At 45.6% G+C, this 20,578-nt stretch overlaps 1 protein-coding gene across 1 annotated transcript; it reads left to right on the top strand.

Annotated features, from left to right (window-relative positions):
- Positions 1-1,721: 1,721 nt before the first annotated feature.
- On the top strand, positions 1,722-19,961 carry olfm3a (olfactomedin 3a). Its single transcript, XM_030348477.1, has 6 exons — positions 1,722-2,185; positions 11,192-11,335; positions 13,941-14,096; positions 16,978-17,197; positions 18,298-18,404; positions 18,811-19,961. The coding sequence occupies exons 1-6, from the start codon at positions 2,117-2,119 to the stop codon at positions 19,489-19,491; spliced, it is 1,377 nt and encodes a 458-aa protein (XP_030204337.1). The 5' UTR covers positions 1,722-2,116; the 3' UTR covers positions 19,492-19,961.
- Positions 19,962-20,578: the final 617 nt, after the last annotated feature.

Here is a 20,578-nt window from a genome sequence, read left to right as displayed (position 1 = left end):
TAACATTACTACCGAGGTGTGGTTACAAGGCTGCATAACATCGTCCCCGGATGCAGTGCCTTGCTCCTCGAGCCGCTTTCCACTTGAATTCCAAAGTTCCCTTTTGTGAAGGTTTGTTTTATTTTTGGCATGCACCAACACCAGTCAGTGTTCCCCCTGCAACAGGCAGTGGCAGTGAGAGGACTCATTCAGTGAGGGGACTCATTCAGTGAGAGGACTCATTCAGTGAGGGGACTCATTCAGTGAGAGGACTCATTCAGTGAAGGGACTCATTCAGTGAGGGGACTCATTCAGTGAGGGGACTCATTCAGTGAGGGGACTCATTCAGTGAGGGGACTCATTCAGTGAGGGGACTCATTCAGTGAGAGGACTCATTCAGTGAGAGGACTCATTCAGTGAGAGGACTCATTCAGTGAGGGGACTCATTCAGTGAGGGGACTCATTCAGTGAGGGGACTCATTCAGTGAGGGGCCTCATTCAGTGAGGGGACTCATTCAGTGAGGGGACTCATTCAGTGAGGGGACTCATTCAGTGAGGGGCCTCATTCAGTGAGGGGACTCATTCAGTGAGGGGACTCATTCAGTGAGGGGACTCATTCAGTGAGGGGACTCATTCAGTGAGAGGACTCATTCAGTGAGTGGACTCATTCAGTGAGGGGACTCATTCAGTGAGGGGCCTCATTCAGTGAGGGGACTGAATGAGAAAGGAGGACCAAGCCCCCTGACCCCGCCTCTAAACCACTCCTCTTCAGGTCCTGTTCATTGTGGGGCTGCCGGCTCTCATGCCCCCTCAATACACTTTCAATAAGCGGCGACAGGAATGTCACATCAGGAAGAAGCTCTGACCCCCAACCGCTCTGCGTCCCAGGGTGGCCATGGGCTTACTCCTCAGAACCAAACTGCCAGAGAGCCAGAGCCAAAGAAGCCTTTTATTCGGTCCCTGCTTACCCCCAAACCACTGAGCGTGATGCAAGGTGAAATTGTAATTGGAAGTCAACAGGTTTACACATTCGCTTTCCATATTTGTATAAACCGCTGAAATAAATATCCTATTGGATAGCAAAAGGGAAATCCTTATTCGTTGAATTGTCAATAATAATTGACTGAGAAACGTGAAAGTAGCAGAGATCATCCAACAAATCACATCAAAATATAACAACCTCTGGCCATCTGTAAAAGCATAGATTGTGGGGTTGCCATGGAAGCAACACGAAAAAATATTGAACCAAAAAAGAAAAAAAAGGTTTCTGTAATTAGGGTTCTGCATGGTTGTGCTTATCTGATTTCCAGATTAAACCGAGCAATCTAGAAATCTGTGAATGTAATAAATCCCTCATAGCTCAATAGTAATTGCATAAGAGTGAAATTAAATCGAAATTGGCAATTTGAGTAACAATAAAATAATTAACTAATGTGATATTGCTTCTTTGTTGAAATATGCTACACTGATATTTGATACATTAGATTGATCTCCTAATTTTCTCAGAAAATATTTCAAAAATCTCTTGCAGCATAGGAGGCCTAATTGTCCTCATCTTTCAAAGGATACTGTTTGTTTGTGTGTGTGTGTGTGTGTGTGTGTGTGTGTGTGTGTGTGTGTGTGTGTGTGTGTGTGTGTGTGTGTGTGTGTGTGTGTGTGTGCGTGCGTGCGTGTGTGCGTGTGTGTGTGTGTGTAAATACTTTATTGCACGCGCTGTTAGGTGTTGTGATAAGATAAAATAAAGACATGTTGGTCTGAACAGAAAAACGTCATGTTCTCGTCGGATGAACAGCCATTAACACACATCCTCATTCGGCGCGCCCACGCGTATCAGGTACTGCTCCCCCTCCTCTCTGGCGATGCCTGATCGCTCGCAACTTATCTTTTTTAAATACATCTTCTCCCGACCCGAAGTGTCTGTGAGCATCGCAACCTGTCACTCGGTGTTCCCCTGTCACGCAGGAGCCGTAATGAGAGGAGTGGAATCAGTGAATGCAGGCTGCGGCGGATCCTGGAGACACGGCGGCGGAACGACGCGGCACCCCGGGTCCCACACACTGCACTAGGAGCTCCGGGTCCCACAGAGGACCGAGAACCAAGAGGCGACCACAGCGGGTGAAGTGGACGGTCCGGAAGCATGCGGGTCTTGTTGAGCGTTATTTACCCCGTGCTATTGCTCACGGTCTTCGGATTATATCCCTCTATGGTGAGTGACTGTGAGTCTTCTTTTTCCACACTCTAGACTTTAGTGACACTGACGCCTCGCATCCCGTTTATCGATTCGTAAACGGAGTGCAAACTGCCTGCGACCCACTCAATCTCGACCTCTCTCTCTCTCTCTCTCTCTCTCTGATTGCAATCGTTTATTGAACATTGTTGGGGCACGATGCACTTTTGCATCATTTGTCTGCCGGGGACAGTGGCAGAAAGTTACATCAAATACAGTGACAAAGGCCTGCTTCCATGGCAATATCTATGTTTATTATGGGATAAAAACCTGCGTCATGTTTAGACTAATGTTTAAACACAAACAAAACCTTCAGATTGTCTGATCAAACAGATGAAAACCTCCCGTCACACCTAGTTATAAAAGCACATTGCCCCCTGGTCCGTTTTATTATTTGGGCTGTTTTTCCTCGCCCAGGATCCCTGTTGAATGAGGATAAAATCAGTGGGTGATTGTATACCGTGTGGTTATCTGACCCACTGGAGCGGTAATAGTGCTGCTCATTACCTCAGTGGGCTCTGTCAGAGGGACACACTGGTGTAGCTATGGGATCTACAGGTGAATTCACAGCTGCAATCACAATCGTGGAGGCCATCTTAATTATTAATCAAATCATTTTTTTTTTCCTTAATTAAAGTAATGCATTTACCTTCTGTCATGCATTGGCTCAATCTACATGATGCATGCATTGAGTTCTTTTTTTTTTACGATTGGATGAAGCATGCACTCTGAACTGATTGGAGAATGATGCAGCAAGAGGCGAGTGCAAATGTATGTTATGTCACGTTAACTCTAAAAGGGCTTACTAGTTAAAACACTAAATTAATGATAATGCTAACCTATACAATTATCAAGCTGTCTCTCAATGACATGCCCATGTATACACTTTGTCTCTTTGTGAAGCATAACAATTCTTTACCTGCTCATTGAGTGTTGTCACCTTAAGGGGTCATTGAGGTCTATGTCCCCTGTGTTGTGAAGTTCAGCCTATACTGACTTCAGCCATGCTAGGTCAGAACAAGAAGTACGCAACAATTAGGTGGGCAAGCATCCAAGTCTTGGATTTCCTGTTGAAATACATCTGATAAGAGAGAGAGAGAGAGAGAGAGAGAGAGAGAGAGAGAGAGGGATGTGTGTGTGTGCATGTAGGATGGGTCAATCCCCGCCCAATGGTCCCTTGTAATCTCTCTCTTCCTGTTTCACGGTATCTCTTTGTGTGTGTCTCTCTCAATCGCAACTATGTATCTATAACTATGTTTTTCTCTCACTCTATTCTGTTTTTCTTCAAAATATTTAGATTGGCGGAAATGTATTTCTGTTTTCTTTTATTAGACAGATATCCAATATTGGTTCCAGTGCAACTTCACTATTTTTATGGGTGTGCATGTCTGTCTGTTAAGTTCATCTGAGCCTTGAAGCGAGAGCAGATGAAAAGATGCTTCGATTTGTATAGCGTTCTGTTGTTATGGCAGCAATATGGCAAACCTAAGAAACATAAGCGGGTCAGTCACCAAGCTAAACAAGGGAAAAAATGCCTTTATTGACATTTTGTTGTGATGAGTATTACACAGACGTGCCAAAGGGCCGGTGAAGCACCTGCAGCTTTTGCGATGTCCTCAGTGATCACTGTCAATACACTCTAATCAAATTGGGAGGTTGGTGTCACCTGCCAGTCCTTTCAGCCGTTCATATGAACTGATGTTATTGCAGCTCAGAGCAGGATACAGTAAAATAAAAAGTACATTCTGTGTGGACCTGATGTGAGTGGCGGGTGAAATGGTTGTACCTATTTCAAATTCCAATTGGAACGGGAATTTATGTTTTTGCAATTTTGGTCCATAACTCAGCAGATTTCCATTATTTCCTGTTCAGGCAGAATAATTCCTTTCGCACCTAAGGAGATGTAGAGATTTAAAAGTTTTTAGCAGTAGTTTTACACTACTGCTCTTTGTACTATAAAGGCATAAAGCGAACAACATACAGGGGGCTACGTGTGCGCTGTTTGTCTCCTTGGAGGGTTTGAGGACGGCATGAGGTCCAGCAGAGCCACATAGTAGCCATCTTCGTGTTAAAGCTGTGCTTAATGCTTCACGGGCACACACTGGGCTTTTTTATCTCCTCAATAATTAACAGTCAAGTCGCTGTGTCAAAACGACTGGGGGGGGGCTTTATTCTGTTCCGTGTGTAATGAATGATTACTGTAATTACTGTCCTGGGGGAACTACTCAGTGAGTCCCGTCGGCAGACGGCCCTCACCTAGCGTAGGGGAGGGGCTGGGAGGGAGGGGGGGAGGGGCTGGGAGGGAGGGAGGGTGAAGCGAGTTAAAAAAACCTCATAGCTTTTATGATTGTGGAAGCAGCATTGGTCATCCACCCACAGGCAATGGATATGGGATTAAATGATCCTGTCTTTTGTTGTATCAACAAAAAGACGCAGGTTAGGTTATGCTGTATGTGTGTGTGTGTGTGTGTGTGTGTGTGTGTGTGTGTGTGTGTGTGCGTGCGTGCGTGCGTGCGTGCGTGCGTGCGTGCGTGCGTGCGTGCGTGTGTGTGTGTGGTTGTGCCTGTGTGTAGGGTGGATCTGCCTTGTGTCAGCTCAAGTGTAATGAGTGCAGTGGTATGAATGACATGCATTGAGTTGAAGTGTGAACCACTCCCATCCAAATACATTTGCTAAATTGTAATGGACTGTTACCCTGAGACTCCCAGGGCTGGGGGGGGGGGGGGGGGGGGGGGGGGTCGTCACAACACAATGATTAACATGGTGAGAGATAATCCATTATTTCAAAGACATCTCAAAGATCATCATATTCAGGGCATAATTAATGTTCTCCCCTAAGCACCCTTTCCAGCCGTTGTTCCGAGCTGTGTTTTTGGTTGCGTCTCGTCCCGAAGGTTGATATATTTGTATCTGGGCCGGCGGTTGCCACCTGTTTACCTGCGTGATGTTTGCCAGGTTAGCATTAAGTCAGTGGGATAACGGATGAGTATTCTGCTCACATGGTGACCCAGAGCCCCCTGCCGACTGCTACCTCACAGATAATGTCTGATGACTAGCTCGTTATTGTCCTCTCACAGCGCTGAAGACTGACGCAACGCTGTGCTCCGGCCGGGAAACCCACGCACACGCACACACCCACACACAGGCACACGCACACACACCAACACTCACACAGACACACAAAAACACACAGACGCACACGCACATGCACACACAGGCAAACGCTCACACGTGCACACGACTACATACACACAGGCACACACAAACACACGCGCATATGAACTTGCACACACAGGCACACACACACATGTGCACACACATGTGCACGCACACACACACACCAACACACCAACACATACACACACATAAAAGTATACCATCAAGACAGTGCCCAGTTAATAACATTCTGCAGCCCCAACAACCAGATGATGTGGGCCAGCCGTGATGGGGAGAGGTCCCACCAATAATACTCTTCAACCTCCTATGTCTCTGCAGTGAGATGAGTGATAGGGAGGCAGCGGGCATCCAGGAAAGTTTTCTCACTCCAAAAAAATAACCTTCCCCGGGCATTGTAACATCTTAAGAGACAAGTCAACTCTCCCTCTCTTTTATCTCCCTCTTGCCGTCTCACTTTTTTAATCTATTCCTCAGCCCCTCACACTTACCCACCCAACCCATTATGTTGGCTGTCAGGTTCTGTGTTGCTGCCTATTTTGGGCGAGAGGGGTTAGTTCTGTTCTTGTTGACACATTATGTCTACGTAACCCTCCGTGACCACCCTTGGATCCGTCTGCTGTTATTAGAGCAGCGTGAAACTCAACTGGTTCCCAAGGACTGCAGGGGGTAGTGGGAACATTTCTGAAAACAAGGAGAGAGGAGGACAATCTGCAAAGAAAGAGACAGCTTAGAACAGGAACACAAAAATGGTTAGCGTTAGGAAGAATACATATGAATGTTATGATGGGATATATTTATTTATTCATGTGCACAGGCTCAAACAGCTCAGGGTAATGAAGATAAGCCACCTTACCTACAAAAGTTTGTGTTTTTCTTGAGAAATGTGTGGGACTGCAGATCACCCAAAGATTTATGTGAAAAACTCCATATATTTTGTGCAGGTCAAAAGGGTACTTGGCTGAAGTAGTAGCATCTTTGAAGAGTTACATGCTGAGGTGCGTGCTCCAATGTGCTTGTCTAGTGGGGACAGTTTGACCTTAATAAACGTGGTACACAGACCAAACGCACACACACACACACACACACACACACACACACACACACACACACACACACACACACACACACACACACACACACACACACACACGCACACAAACTTTTTGGGAGACCACTTGATTAAATTAGACCTTATTTCCATATCATTAATTGTTGGTTGATTGGGATGTTCACGAAACCAAAAAATAGATTGAATAATAGATATAGATAAATAGATAGAATCCAAGAAAATGATTAACCCAGCACTATCATTTGTATAATTTCTATCTAAGAAGCCTACAATATTTCATTGTAAAGGTGTTCACCACCGACAGGGCTGGAGTTTGGTTAAAAGGAATGAGTGAAATCATAAAATATCCCCCCCATAACACGCATTTCCAGGAAAAGCAGATATTCGTAGGGACGCGTAATGATTTTTTCAGCTTAGATCTGCGATAGTCTGAGTACTTAGAGGACTTCCAGGCATTGTAATCGATACTTTCTGTGATTAGAACGTCATTGCACTCCAGTGTGCTCTAGTAACCCAAACACAACTTCCAGTGACTTATAGGAATTCTGCTACATTTTGTGGTGTACTTAAAGGAAAGGAAAACACTAGTCCGTGCTAGTGTACTAGTGTATATCCCCGTGGTCAAATTTAATCAATGCCAAAATGTAGCCATAATGTTTGATTGACGTTACTTGGTGACCCAAAACCTAAGATATCAGGTAACTCATGCAATAGCATGTGTTTAATCGACAGACCAGACTGCAATTTGACTCAATATTTACATTTTATACATAATTTTTTAAACTTTGCATTTAAGTCGATATTCGGACCATGATAAATCCGTATCATTACAATGTAACCCTCTACACAACTTTTTTCTCAAATAAGATGTTTTGGGGTCGATCTTTCTTTAAAATGGTTACCTCAAAGATTTCCGTGTTGCTGTTTTTGGCGACACCTATGGCTATAAGGGGTAATTGCAGTTGTAGTTTTGGACCTCAGTTCCCAGAGATCGAAACTGCATGGCCTGTCAGTTGGCAGTTGTATTACTGATACGTTTACAGTAATACAGTGCTAGTGTTACCAGTGGTAGCTCTAGCAGAGAGCGGAAAATACAGTGTGCGAATGAACAGACATTTATTCACATGAAATCTTTGTCTTTTGTAGCAATAATGGCAAAGAAAAAACTAAAACATTTTTAATGGCAGAAAAGGAATTAATTGCAGGCAATTCCTTTTTCAATCTGCTTCACACATATTATAAGACAGGTAGTTGTTGCTCACTTGGAACAATGTGCATTTTCAGCCGCAGCAGCACTTATAGTCACCTTCACAGGCATCCTTGACTCACTGCACCCCATGCTGTTTGCCTCAGGAGGACAATGATGTCAGCTCTTCCCAAGGACAGAGAGGACAAATGCTTTAGTGTGTGGTCCTAACCAGGGCAATCAATGGCACATCTAAAGATCTTAAGTCTCCCTTTTACCAGTTTAGCTCCTTCACTTCCGTTTTTACGTTCGGAGTGGCGGTTGCAGCCAGCCATGAGTCCATCGAGCAGCCTGTCCCACCTTCAACTCATTTAAAAACCCACCCTCCCAATCACAGCTTGTCCCTCTTGTCTTTGAGCCTGCCCAGACTGGGAGTCTTCTTCCAGGCTCTCCTTGACAACAAGAGTATCACAAGAGAGACTGGAAATCAAGGCTGTGGGTCTGAGCGGGCAGTGAGACATGGTTCCCGTCTACAGGTGTAGCCGGCCAAAGGCTGTTCCCAAGGCACAAACATTAAATAACTACCCAGCCAAGGGACCTTTTGGAATCAATGTAAAGGAATTACACACAAATAGGTAAACTGAAAGTCAGCCTTCCTCCAGAAGGCTGACCCCCAGGGTGATATGATCTGACTGCTTTATCATGTTACAACCGAAAAATGTAATAGCCTCAAATTGAACAAGTCTATTGACTTTTTGATATGTCTCCATACATCAAGGATTGACGTGCTGCTGTGTGGAACCCAAACAAATATAATCGAAGCGGAGAACAAAACAAATAAACCTTCTTACCAACAGGCTTCAGATGATAACTATAGATCTAGCTATTTACATATAGGGCATTTAGCGGATGCTTTTATCCAACTTACATGGTTCATACATACATTCACACTGACAGCAGAGTCAACCACGCAGGGCGACAGCCAACTCGTCAGCAGCAGTCAGGGTGAGGCGTCTTGCTCAGGGACACCTCGACACTCTTGAACTAGTAACTTTCCGGTTAAAAGTTCAATCCCTGCGAACAATTACCAGCCAAACCGCTCTACCTCCTGAGCTCAGCTGACATGGGTTACATGTGTTAGTGTAGCAGTGTGTGTTCTGCTACACCCGGCTGCTGTATGTAGGCCTGGGCTGTGGCCCTGCTGTAGGCCCAGGCTGTGGCCCTGCTGTAGGCCTTAACGCCTTCCCCGTATCCAACAAAGATAGCTAGGATAAGATTCTACACAACTAAGTACTGTAAATAAGTATGACATACAGTGAGTACATTAAATGCCAGGACGTACAACATACAATAAGTAGGAGGGGTTGGAGGGGGTGGCTATGCAGAATTTAGGTGAACTCTGAACAGGTGAGTCTTGAGTCTCTTGCGGAAGCTGGTAAGCGACTCTGCGGTCTCGACATCGGCAGGGAGCTTGTTCCACCACTGTGGTGCCAAAACAGAGAAAGGTAGACCTGTGTTCCGATATCCATACTTCCATGAGTCCACTTAAACCTAGTACAGTATCCGCACTCAGTAAGTGCGCAGATTTTCAGATGTCAGTGCCGTTCTGAATCGAATACTCTGTGGTGCACTAACCAGAAATTACGATCACGACTGCCGCCAGGGCTCGTCCCCCGCAATAAACATCCCACTTAGAATGAAGAACTCTTTACGCCTAGCAGCTATAAAATGCTATTAAAGCTATAAAAACTACAAAATGACTCCATTAATGCAGGCTATGTGGAAACGCCAATGTTGGCTCAGCCTGGCTCCGCCTCTTCCTCTACGTAGCTAAGATGGCTGCCGTTGAGTACGAAAAGTGTACAGATCCACACTCCGCGGTTTTACCGTTTTGAGGTCACCATCCGGGTCCTTTCAGTACACTTATTTTCGCCCCAATCCTAATTGGAACCCCCCTACGAACTCAAACTAGATATAGTAAATATGGATAGTATGGATATTGGAACACAGCACTGGACTGAGGCCGGCAGCAGTCTGACGTCTCATTCAAAGTATAAAAAAGATAAGTAAAAATGATTGACGATAGCTGGGTAGACGAGATGAATGAATGGACAGTTGAATGGATGGATAGATGCAACGAATGAACAAATGGAAAGACAAGCGTAATTTTGTCACCGAAAAACGATTGTTTCTCTTACGAGGCTGCCTTCCCCCTGTGCACTCGCCGATGGAGAAACCCCTCCCCTGGTGAAGGGCCGCATCACTCAGGCTCTTACTCACGGTCTTCTCTCATCTCCCCCTGAGGAGGGCGGAGGACCGTCCCCAAGGCTGCAGCAGCCTTCACACACTGAGTCCCAGCGTTTATCACACTCACTAAATCAATCCCCCCCCCCCACCCCCCTTGGTGAAACCATGGGTCTGCTGGGGTGGCAGTTGTACACCAGGTACAAGGGGGTCAATATGTTTGGTGCCTCACACACACATACACACACACACACACACACACACACACACACACACACACACACACACACACACACACACACACACACACACACACACACACACACACACACACACACACACACACACACATATTGGGGAAAACACAAAACACACATAACATGTCATCTATTAGTACTGCTTTGGTTCTCAGTGCAAGATGTGAATCTCTTCTGTTGTTCTGTGTTCCCCACCTGTCCCTTCCCTTTTTTATCATCACAACAACCAGCCCGCCTCTGCGTCTTGTCTGCCTCTTGGCTCCCTCTGTTTCCTTCCTAAACATCGTTTGGATTAAACCGAAGGAGGCTTTGTGTTTCCACAGAGGAATCAGCCTCAGCCATAGACATCAGACAGGAGCCACACAGCTAAATAATGTAATAGAGAGCACCCTTTTTATTGTTTAAATAGTTAGACATCCATTCAAGAATATCTTTTCATGGGTTACACACATTTCATGCTTTAATTATTCAATGGTTGACATTTACTGTAAACAGCAAACAGAGTCGGGTATTGCACTTCACAGACTATCCCATGTTTTCCCAAACATGGCATTGATTCACATGTGTATGTGAATAGAAAATAATCTTTACTTGTTTATATGTGAGCCCCGACCCAATTCTAAAACCCCCTTGTGCAACAATTTAAATGTTGATCTGGTCTGATCTGTGTGTGTGTGTGTGTGTGTGTGTGTGTGTGTGTGTGTGTGTGTGTGTGTGTGTGTGTGTGTGTGTGTGTGTGTGTGTGTGTGTGTTTGCGTTTCTGATCGATATATGTTTCTGATCTGTGCATGTGTGTGTGTGTGTGTGTGTGTGTGTGTGTGTGTGTGTGTCTCATCATCTGTGTGTCTGTGTGTCTGTGTGTATGTGTTTGTGTGTGTCTGTGTCTGCGCTGTGTGTGTGTGTTTGTCTGATCTTTGTGTACCTGATTGTGTGTGTGTCTGTGTTTCGTGTGTGTGTCCGTGTCCGTGTGTGGGTGTGTGTCGGTGTGTGTGTGTGTGCGTGCGTGCGTACGTGCGTGCGTGCGTGCATGCGTGTGTGTGTGATGTCCACAGACCATCGGTCCCAAGGAGGGATGGCAGGTGTACAGCTCGGCGCAGGACGCGGACGGGAGGTGCATCTGCACCGTGGTGGCCCCGGAGCAGAGCCTGTGCTCCCGGGACGCCAAGAGCAGACAGCTCCGCCAGCTCCTGGAGAAGGTACACACACACACACAAACAGACACACACACACACATAGATCAAACCAACACATACACCTATTCACACACGCACAAACGCACACACACACAAACACAAACACACACACACACACAAAGACACACACACACACATAGATCAAACCAACACATACACGCATTCACACACACACAAACACACACACACACACACACACACACACACACACACACACACACACACACACACACACACACACACACACACACAGGGACACACACACCCACAGACAGACACACACACACACACATGGATCAAACAAACATATACGCATTCACACACACACAAACACACACACACACACAGACACAGGGACACACACACACACACACACACACACACACACACACACACACACACACACACACACACACACACACACACACACACACACACACACACACACACACACACACACACACACACACACACAGCGTCCTGCTCCACTGTTCAGCGGAGGCTGAACAGTGTCTCTCTTCCTGTTCATTGATAAATCACGCACGTTTCTATGTAATTGTCAAGCAAACTTTTGAAACGGCACAAAAAATAATAATAATAATAATAATAATAATAATGGATTGAATTTATACAGCGCTTTTGTAGACACTCAAAGACGCTTTACAGTGAAGGGGGCGACCTCACTCACCACCACCAGTAGTAAAGTCTAGGGGTATGAATTGGCTCTTAGGGCTACGTTCTAACATTGAGTCCTATGCTTGAAGTAATAGAGAGATATGAAAGAGCATGAAGCATCGGGTCTGGGATCCACAGTTAGATATACACGCCTGGGGTTTGCTTACCAATGGGTTGTCTCTGATAGCTCCTGGGGCCAGCGCGGTCTGCTCTCCGTGACCGGTCTATCCTCTCTTCTTTGGTGCATTCAAGTTTTGATTAAGGTAGTCCCGTAAAACAAAAAGGTGCAATAACAGGGCCTGGTGCAGAGAGTTTCTAGGGTTACATAGTCAATGGAGGTTTCAACAGGGGCCGCCACGCTCTCATCATCCAGTAATCCTTTGATCGCCACAGACCCCTCCTACGCCAGCGTACGCATGTGTACTCACACACACAATCATCCATTGCGTAAGCTCCCATTTCAATCACATGGAACCCAGACACAGACATAGTATGACTGAAAAGAGGAAAGTTAGGGAGAAAGCTATAGGTTTCTTCCATATCCTAACAGTTAGAATAGTCAATTGTTGTCGAATCTAATAATCAATAACTATAATGATCAATGAAAGGAGTAGATTACAGTAGTGATGTGTCCCCCATGAACCCGGTATGGTCAGAGTTCAGCACGCCACCACGGAGCGACTCAATGCCCATCAGGCAGTGGCACCCCACAGGCGGTGACCCCCACACGTCCCTGGTTCTTCTACCAGCCATGTGTGCGTATCCAGGAGGATGCTGACCCCGGAAACAGCTGATCAGTCCTGAGTTCAGTGTTTGCAACATTTGAACCTATTCTGCAAAAAATCGGAAAACAACTTCGGGCAGCTTCTTGGAAATTAGGGTGTTTTATTTATTTTTTTTTGCCTTTTCCATTAATGAATACTTCAAAATGCACTATCTCTCTCGCTCTCTCTCACTCTCTCTCAGTCTCATAATCCCACTCAAACAGTCACACACACACACACGCACGCTCGCACGCACGCACGCACGCACGCACGCACGCACGCACGCACACACACACACACACACACACACACACACACACACACACATTAACACAGGAGGAGTGGGAATTTGAGGGCTGGAAAGTAGAAGTCTATCCCATGATTTTAAGTTAGCCATCTGGATGTACTAATTAGAACAATCCAGAGGAACAAAAGTGAAATCAGATGGCTTAGTGTGCAACAGCACTCTTTAGTGTCTCGTGTTAAGTGCTTAGTGCACGTGTGGAGAAAAGCATGGCAGGTTACTGAAGCTGGGGCTTTTTAGCCTTCAGCCTATCCTGATCTCAGAGTAAATATCCTGTCTCTCTCTGCAGGCCAGTCTAGCCTTTAACCCACTGAGAGCCTCTTCTAAAAGTGTCAAACTGTTAGGACACTAAGCGCCAGGGGGAGGGCGATCTGGTCCTGAGGAGCACCACTGAACTAACCCTAACCCATAGATCTGCATGGAAGACTTTATTCAGAGGAGAATGGGTTTTTGCTTTACTTCCAACCAGATTCAGCAAGAGCTTAGAGACCAAGCGCATCGCTTCTGTTTTTGTTTATCTGATCGGCTGGAGTTTTTTGAACAACATAAGAAAGCAACCATATCGGGAAATCAATTGCTGCCTTGCCAAGGCCTGACACATGTACGCAAACAGATGGCCACTGTTTCTCTATGCAGTTTGCCTTATCTGTTAATTGAACACACACACACAAACGTTAACACATGCTCCAGGTGCTGCACTGATGTCTGTAAAGCACTTGCAGGACCAAGAGCTTCTACGTCTGGCACAGGAGCTAGCCTTGACTCACACATAGGACACATTAACCCCCCCTTCTAGTGATTAAAGGCTTTGGGTCAGCGAGGAGCCTCTCTTGCTGGAGGATGATTGTCTGTCATGTTCCCTCAGGTCCAGAACATGTCCCAGTCCATCGAGGTGCTGAACCTCCGGACTCAGAGGGATTTCCAGTACGTCATCAAGATGGAGAACCAGATGAAGGGGCTGAGAACCAAGTTCAAGCAGATCGAGGATGACAGGAAGTCGGTCATGGCCAGAAATTTCCAGGTATATTCCGTGCTGCAAAGCCTTGCTCGTTGAGCCCGCTTGGATCTTTTATAATGTTGTATGGCGCTGTGATTCTGGCCTATTTTCCAGGTGTGAGCTGGCCCATTGCCACTAATGCTCCCGGCGGTGCTTACTACCTTGGGCTTCTAAATGTGGTCTTTGTGTTGTTTGTGTACGTCCTCGACATGAATGTGTCCGTAATCCTTGCTGTTCATCAATCTGATATATTTCTCCAAAGACCAGGAAAGCAAAAGAAAAGGAAATGAAAAGTAAACTAAGTGGTGTTCCTATTTCAGCTGGTTAGTAAGCATCATGGATAACGGCTGCATCCCATACCAAAAAAACACACACACATACATGTAAATACAAATATACTTTTTTTAAAACCTTTTCCCAACCATAATCATAACATAGTAGGCTAACTAAGGAAACTATGCACTCATTTAGTCTTCAAGAATTGAACGCTATTGGTCATGCAGCTGTAGCAGACATTTGAGACATGGTAACTTTGTTCTGCTGTAGTTTCTCTGGCCTTTCTGGGGTTTGGGGTCGTCATTGTATACATAAACCAACATTAACATTATTCATTCATTCATATTCATTGTTCACATGATTTGGTCTTAAAATTGTATTTGTAGTCCCGATTCTTTATTTTATTTACAATTCTAAACTTCTTCCGAGTATAATTCAATTCTTTTGCTTGGCCTTGCCTGACTACTTAAAGCAGAATTCAGTAAAATTATATTCATGTGAGTATAGCTATTCCTTGCTTCCTTAATATTAATAAATATTTATCATATGTTTGTTTACATTTAAATAGCCCCCCAAAAGATACAGTCACACAATAATTGTTCCATATTGTTTCGCAAATGCACAGAATTGCAATATTTCCGTATGGTGGTGCCCCCTACCTGTACTGAAGACATTACAGAAGTGTGAGGTGCTGCAGTGTGCTGCCAACGCCGGACTGAAACGTTGCTGAATGTAAGAACGAGTGATTAGCACTCCCTTTCCAACCTGTGTGATCTACAAATATGGTGGCTATGGAAATGGAGTGTGTGTGTGTGTGTGTGTGTGTGTGTGTGTGTGTGTGTGTGTGTGTGTGTGTGTGTGTGTGTGTGTGTGTGTGTGTGTGTGTGTTTGTGTGATCTACCCACCACTAATCAAATTAATATGCCTAATTTGACTTTATCCCAATTACAGTCCTCCAAGTTCACTACCACAAACCAACTCTCACCCTTTCAAAATATCGACCTTGCTCGTTGTCATGGATTCACACAACATTAAAAGACCAAATGAAGTCATTTGTGTTTAGCCTGCAATGGAGGAGGGGTGTGAGTCATGTGATGAAGAGAAACCAGTAAGGGAAGAATAATTAAAAACGACCTGAAACTACCAGCAATTCAGTAGAATGTGTGTACCGTTACCCTTGGAGGATTATGGTGGAACATCTGCTGTGAAACTTGATAGACAATATCTATGATGGTGTTGTTCCTAACTACTCGGATATACACGGTCAGTGAAGTAAAAGACAGAAACATCGATAAGAAAGAAAATGCTTGAATCAATATAAGAAGCTGACTACGATAAAGTCCCTCAACTGATGGGATTTACGTTTACCAAATCAAAACATGTGCTTATTCCAAACTCACAAAGTGAAATAAACACAGAGAGCGAGACGGCAGTATCAATACCTACAAAATGGTGCCGTCAGTATAATAGCCCAAGAATGCTTTCTGCTTGTTCGGATCAACATTTGATGAATAACCCATAAACTATCACCTCTTGGGAAAAAATACACCTCTTTAACTTCCTCTCTGAAAAATCCACATATCTTTCTCTCACTGTTTGTCAAGCTGTGTGCGGCTATGGATGAAGATTCATCATCCGCAAACTAATTATGATATGTTTATACCAATATTATGCCTGGTAAAACATGCTCTTGTCCTCTTGACAAAAATAACTCGTATTATAATCATGAACAATTGTTCAGTTTTTTAAACAAAGTGGACTAATGATCTATTAATACAAATATTGAAGTTATATAATCCACCCACTCATCAAACTACCCAAACACCTCTCCAACCTCCCACCCTTCCACCACCCCCACACCCACCTACCCACTCCTCCATCCACCCCCCCCCCGCCGGACCACCCCTCCATGCCCCCAACTACCCAACCACCCCTGCATCCACCCACCCATCCACCCACCCATCCATCCATCCACCTCTTCCCCCCTTCTCTCAGGCACATCGTATTAATGATGTGCCTTTGTGAATGTTATTATATATCTCTCTTTCTCCTCCCCTACTCTCTCCCGCCCTCCCCCCCTAACTCCCTCCCTCCAACTCCGTCCCTCCATTCATCCCTCCCTCCCTCCCACCCTATCCCTCCACTCCCCTCAATCCCTCCACCCCCCTCAATCCCTCCCTCCCACTCCATCCCTCCCTCCCTCCCCCTAACTCCCTCCCTCCCTCCCCATCCCCCTCCCTCCCTCCCCCTAACTCCCTCCCTTCCCCACACTCCCTCCCCATCCCTCTCCCTCCCTCCCCCTAACTCCCTCACTCCCTCCCTCCCTCCCCATCCCTCTCCCTCCCTCCCCCTAACTCCCTCCCTTCCCCACACTCCCTCCCCATCCCTCTCCCTCCCTCCCCCTAACTCCCTCCCTTCCCCACACTCCCTCCCCATCCCTCTCCCTCCCTCCCCATCCCTCTCCCTCCCTTCCCCCTAACTCCCTCCCTCCCTCCCCATCCCTCTCCCACCCTCCCCTTAACTCCCTCCCTCCCTCCCTCCCCCTAACTCCCTCCCTCCCCATCCCCCTCCCTCCCTCCCCCTAACTCCCTCCCTCCCTCCCTCCCTCCCCCACACCCCCTCCCTGCAGGAGCTGAAGGAGAAGATGGAGGAGCTGAAGCCGCTGATCCCTGTCCTGGAGCAGTACAAGACGGACGCTGCTCTCATCTCCCACTTCAAGGAGGAGATCAGGAACCTGTCTGCGGTGCTCACCTCCATCCAGGAGGAGCTGGGCGACTACGACTACGACCAGCTGTACCAGCGCGTGCTGCGGCTGGACGGACAGCTGCGCCGCTGCATGGGCAAGCTCAGTGAGTGTCCCCTCCAAGCCCCCGGCCCTGGGGACGACCAGGTCCTCTAGACTCTGATAGTGTGATAGTGACGTGACCATCACATTTATATCTGTGTGAAAAATGTGGCAGTACTGCCAAAGTGAATGCTGACAGCCTCCACACAGAATAGATGTAGCTGTAGATGTAGATGTATTTGCCTTTTGTGGAAAAATATCTATTCAAGTCCAGAGATCATTTCAAGGAAGCAGGGTAGACTCCTTAATGTGTATATGTTTACATGTATATGTTTAAGTATATCTATATATCGATATATTAAAAATGGTATGTCAGGAATTTCAATCCCTGAATTGATTTGATTTGAATTGAAAGTGTTCACTGCAGACGTTATACACAGGCATGACTCAGACGGTAGGAATGTGATCAGTTATGGATTGTGAGCATGAGTCGGACAGAGTAAAGCACACATGAATGCACAGAATATTCCTGTAAACCCTAAAGAGGCAAAGTATGACATAGATGATTTAATATGTTTTGAAGACAATTGGCAGAACATTACTATGTTGTGTAGTGGATGTTTAATACACAATATTTTGGGCTTTTCCTTTAATCTGCTAAAACAACTTTCACACCAGGGGATCAAGATATCACACATTTAGATTAATTCATTATATTTGCAAGATGTGTTATTAGGGAAGTTGACATCACCTCCAAACTAAACAATGGCACCATGACCAATTCTTCAAAGAGCCCTTACCAGCATGCTTTCCTCTGCCCTCCTTCCTAGCCAGCACTCTGTCCATACCCAGCTCCTGCACAGCTGGTTCATTACTCAGTACACCTGCTTCCAATAACTAGATTATGATCATTAAAGACATGATTAGCGGAATTATGTTAGTGAAATCCTGAGATGAAAATGAGATGAGTAGATGCTTGTGAACAAAAATAATATCTCAGTGTAGCTTGGTATTGATATATTATGTATAATAGGTACCTGCTATACATTTATTATTAATAATATTATCAGTAGTAGTAGTAAAAGAAAAAACGAAATTGGTGATAAAGACTTAAACTAAATATAGATAACTTCACTGGTCTGAGCTGCCCTTCTTTATTAACAGCATGTGGGAAATTGATGAAGATAACCGGACCGGCTACCATAAAGACATCTGGAACCCGGTTTGGGGCTTGGATGACCGACCCGCTCCCCACAACAAGAAGCAACAGGGTGAGAAATGAACGCCACAAGAGTCCCCCATGACTACCCAGATCTGCCCGGTAATACCTGGCATTGTGTCTCCAGCCTTAGCAGAGGATTTATCACCATCATCTAAGACTGCCTCGATTTAAAGCTGCAGAGTTGTGTGGTGTGTGTGTGTGTGTGTGTGTGTGTGTGTGTGTGTGTGTGTGTGTGTGTGTGTGTGTCTGTGTGTGTGTGTGTGCAAAAGCTAAATGGAAAATATTCTCACTGTTGGGATTTTAAAGCTCTTTGATTTATTGCAGTGTTGCATATAGTTATGCAGATGATTATGTTGCAAATAATCTTTTATTTTTGGGGGGTCGGTTGTCAAGATTATGTTTTCACTATTCATCTTCTTTCATCTTTTTTTTTCCTTGGGGGGGGGGGGGTGCAGGTTTGGTACATGGACAGCTACACAAACAGCAAGATTGTGCGTGAATACAAGAGCATGGAGGACTTTGTGGCGGGTGCGGTCTCACGCACGTACAGCCTCCCCTTCAAGTGGGAGGGGACCAACCACATGGTGTACAATGGCTCCCTGTACTACAACAAGTACCAGAGCAACATCATCGTCAAGTACAGCTTTGACAGCGGCAGCGTGCTGGCCCAACGGGCGCTGGAGTACGCCGGCTTCCACAACATGTACCCGTACACGTGGGGCGGCTTCTCCGACATCGACGTCATGGCGGACGAGCTGGGCATGTGGGCGGTGTACGCCACCAACCAGAACGCCGGCAACATCGTGGTGTCGCAGATCGACCCCGACACGCTGCACGTGATGCAGACCTGGAACACCGAGTACTCCAAGAGGAACGCCGGCGAAGCCTTCATGATCTGCGGCACGCTGTATATCACCAACTCACACATGTCGGGCGCCAAGGTGTACTACGCGTACTCCACCAAGACCTCCACGTACGAGTACACCAACATACCGTTCCACAACCAGTACTTTCACATCTCCATGCTGGACTACAACGCCCGGGAGAGGGCGCTGTACGCCTGGAACAACGGCCACCAGGTGATCTTCAACGTCACGCTGTTCCACATCATCCAAACGGATGACGACGAGTCCTAGACGGTCTGTGAAGTGAGGGAGCTCTGATGTGCCATGTTTTATTTCAAATTTTGCCGAGAACTTTGTTTTTCTTAACAATTCCAATGGATTTCTTTTTGGGGATAATTTGCTGAATTTTAACATGGACCCCAGTGACTATAAAAACCTTTTTTTTTTGCTGGAGAACGAAGTGCAATACCTGATTTGCCAAGTGTTGGTTGTGCCTCCGAAATACATGTTGCTTTTGCATGAGTGTTAACATTTTGTCTCATGTGAAATACAAAGTGGCTTTGTTTCTGTTGCAGCTCACAATGTGTTTTGTGCGTCTAAAACCCTTGCAAATAGCTGCTGCAATGTGAAAATAGCTTACCACTAAATATAGCAGAAACCCTTTTAAAGTTGGAACATAACAATGTTGTACTTATGTATGTCACTGTGTGGGAAGTCAATTTGTATTTTTTTTCATAAAAAAGGCAACCATATAAAAAGAACATTGTGCCTGTGTCACAAAGTGTTTTGCAATCACATTGATATACTCAATCTATTGGTAGGATCTCAGGTATGATCTTCCTCAGATGAATTATAGACCAATTAGCATTTCCACAGTCTGGAAAGTGCGTGAAAATGCCCCTTTTTGTTGGGTGTTTCTTTCGATTGGAACATGCTTGAGAGGTGTGTCGGAGACAACGTAGTCCATGAGTGTGTACAGGGAGTCCAACCATTCCTTACAGAATGATGGTCATTGTGAGATGCTTCTTGTCTTTTCAATCATAGCAAGTAAAGTTGAAGCACTGATTATTAATAGCACTCAAGCAATTCCCAACCACCCCACCCCACGTTAAGTGCAATGTCCAAATGTCCAAAGAATTTGAATCTGTATTGACCTTCATTCTAGTGACGCAAGCCTCCCCCTCACCAACCCACCTGTCTGTTTTTCACAGCACCCAGCGGACAGAAAGAGAGAGAAAAACAATCACTTCCAATTGCTGCACCCAATCAGAAAGGGCTCTGGAACAAGACAGTGGAGAAGGCATTCATCTGTTGATTCTCTATTCTCTATTCTCTATTTGCTTGCTTTCAAACCCTCGGCTGGCTGGAAAGCACGGTT

Source organism: Gadus morhua, chromosome 23 (genome assembly GCF_902167405.1).
Source record: "Gadus morhua chromosome 23, gadMor3.0, whole genome shotgun sequence".
NCBI lineage: Eukaryota > Metazoa > Chordata > Actinopteri > Gadiformes > Gadidae > Gadus > Gadus morhua.
This window is presented reverse-complemented; position numbering and strand designations above follow the sequence as displayed.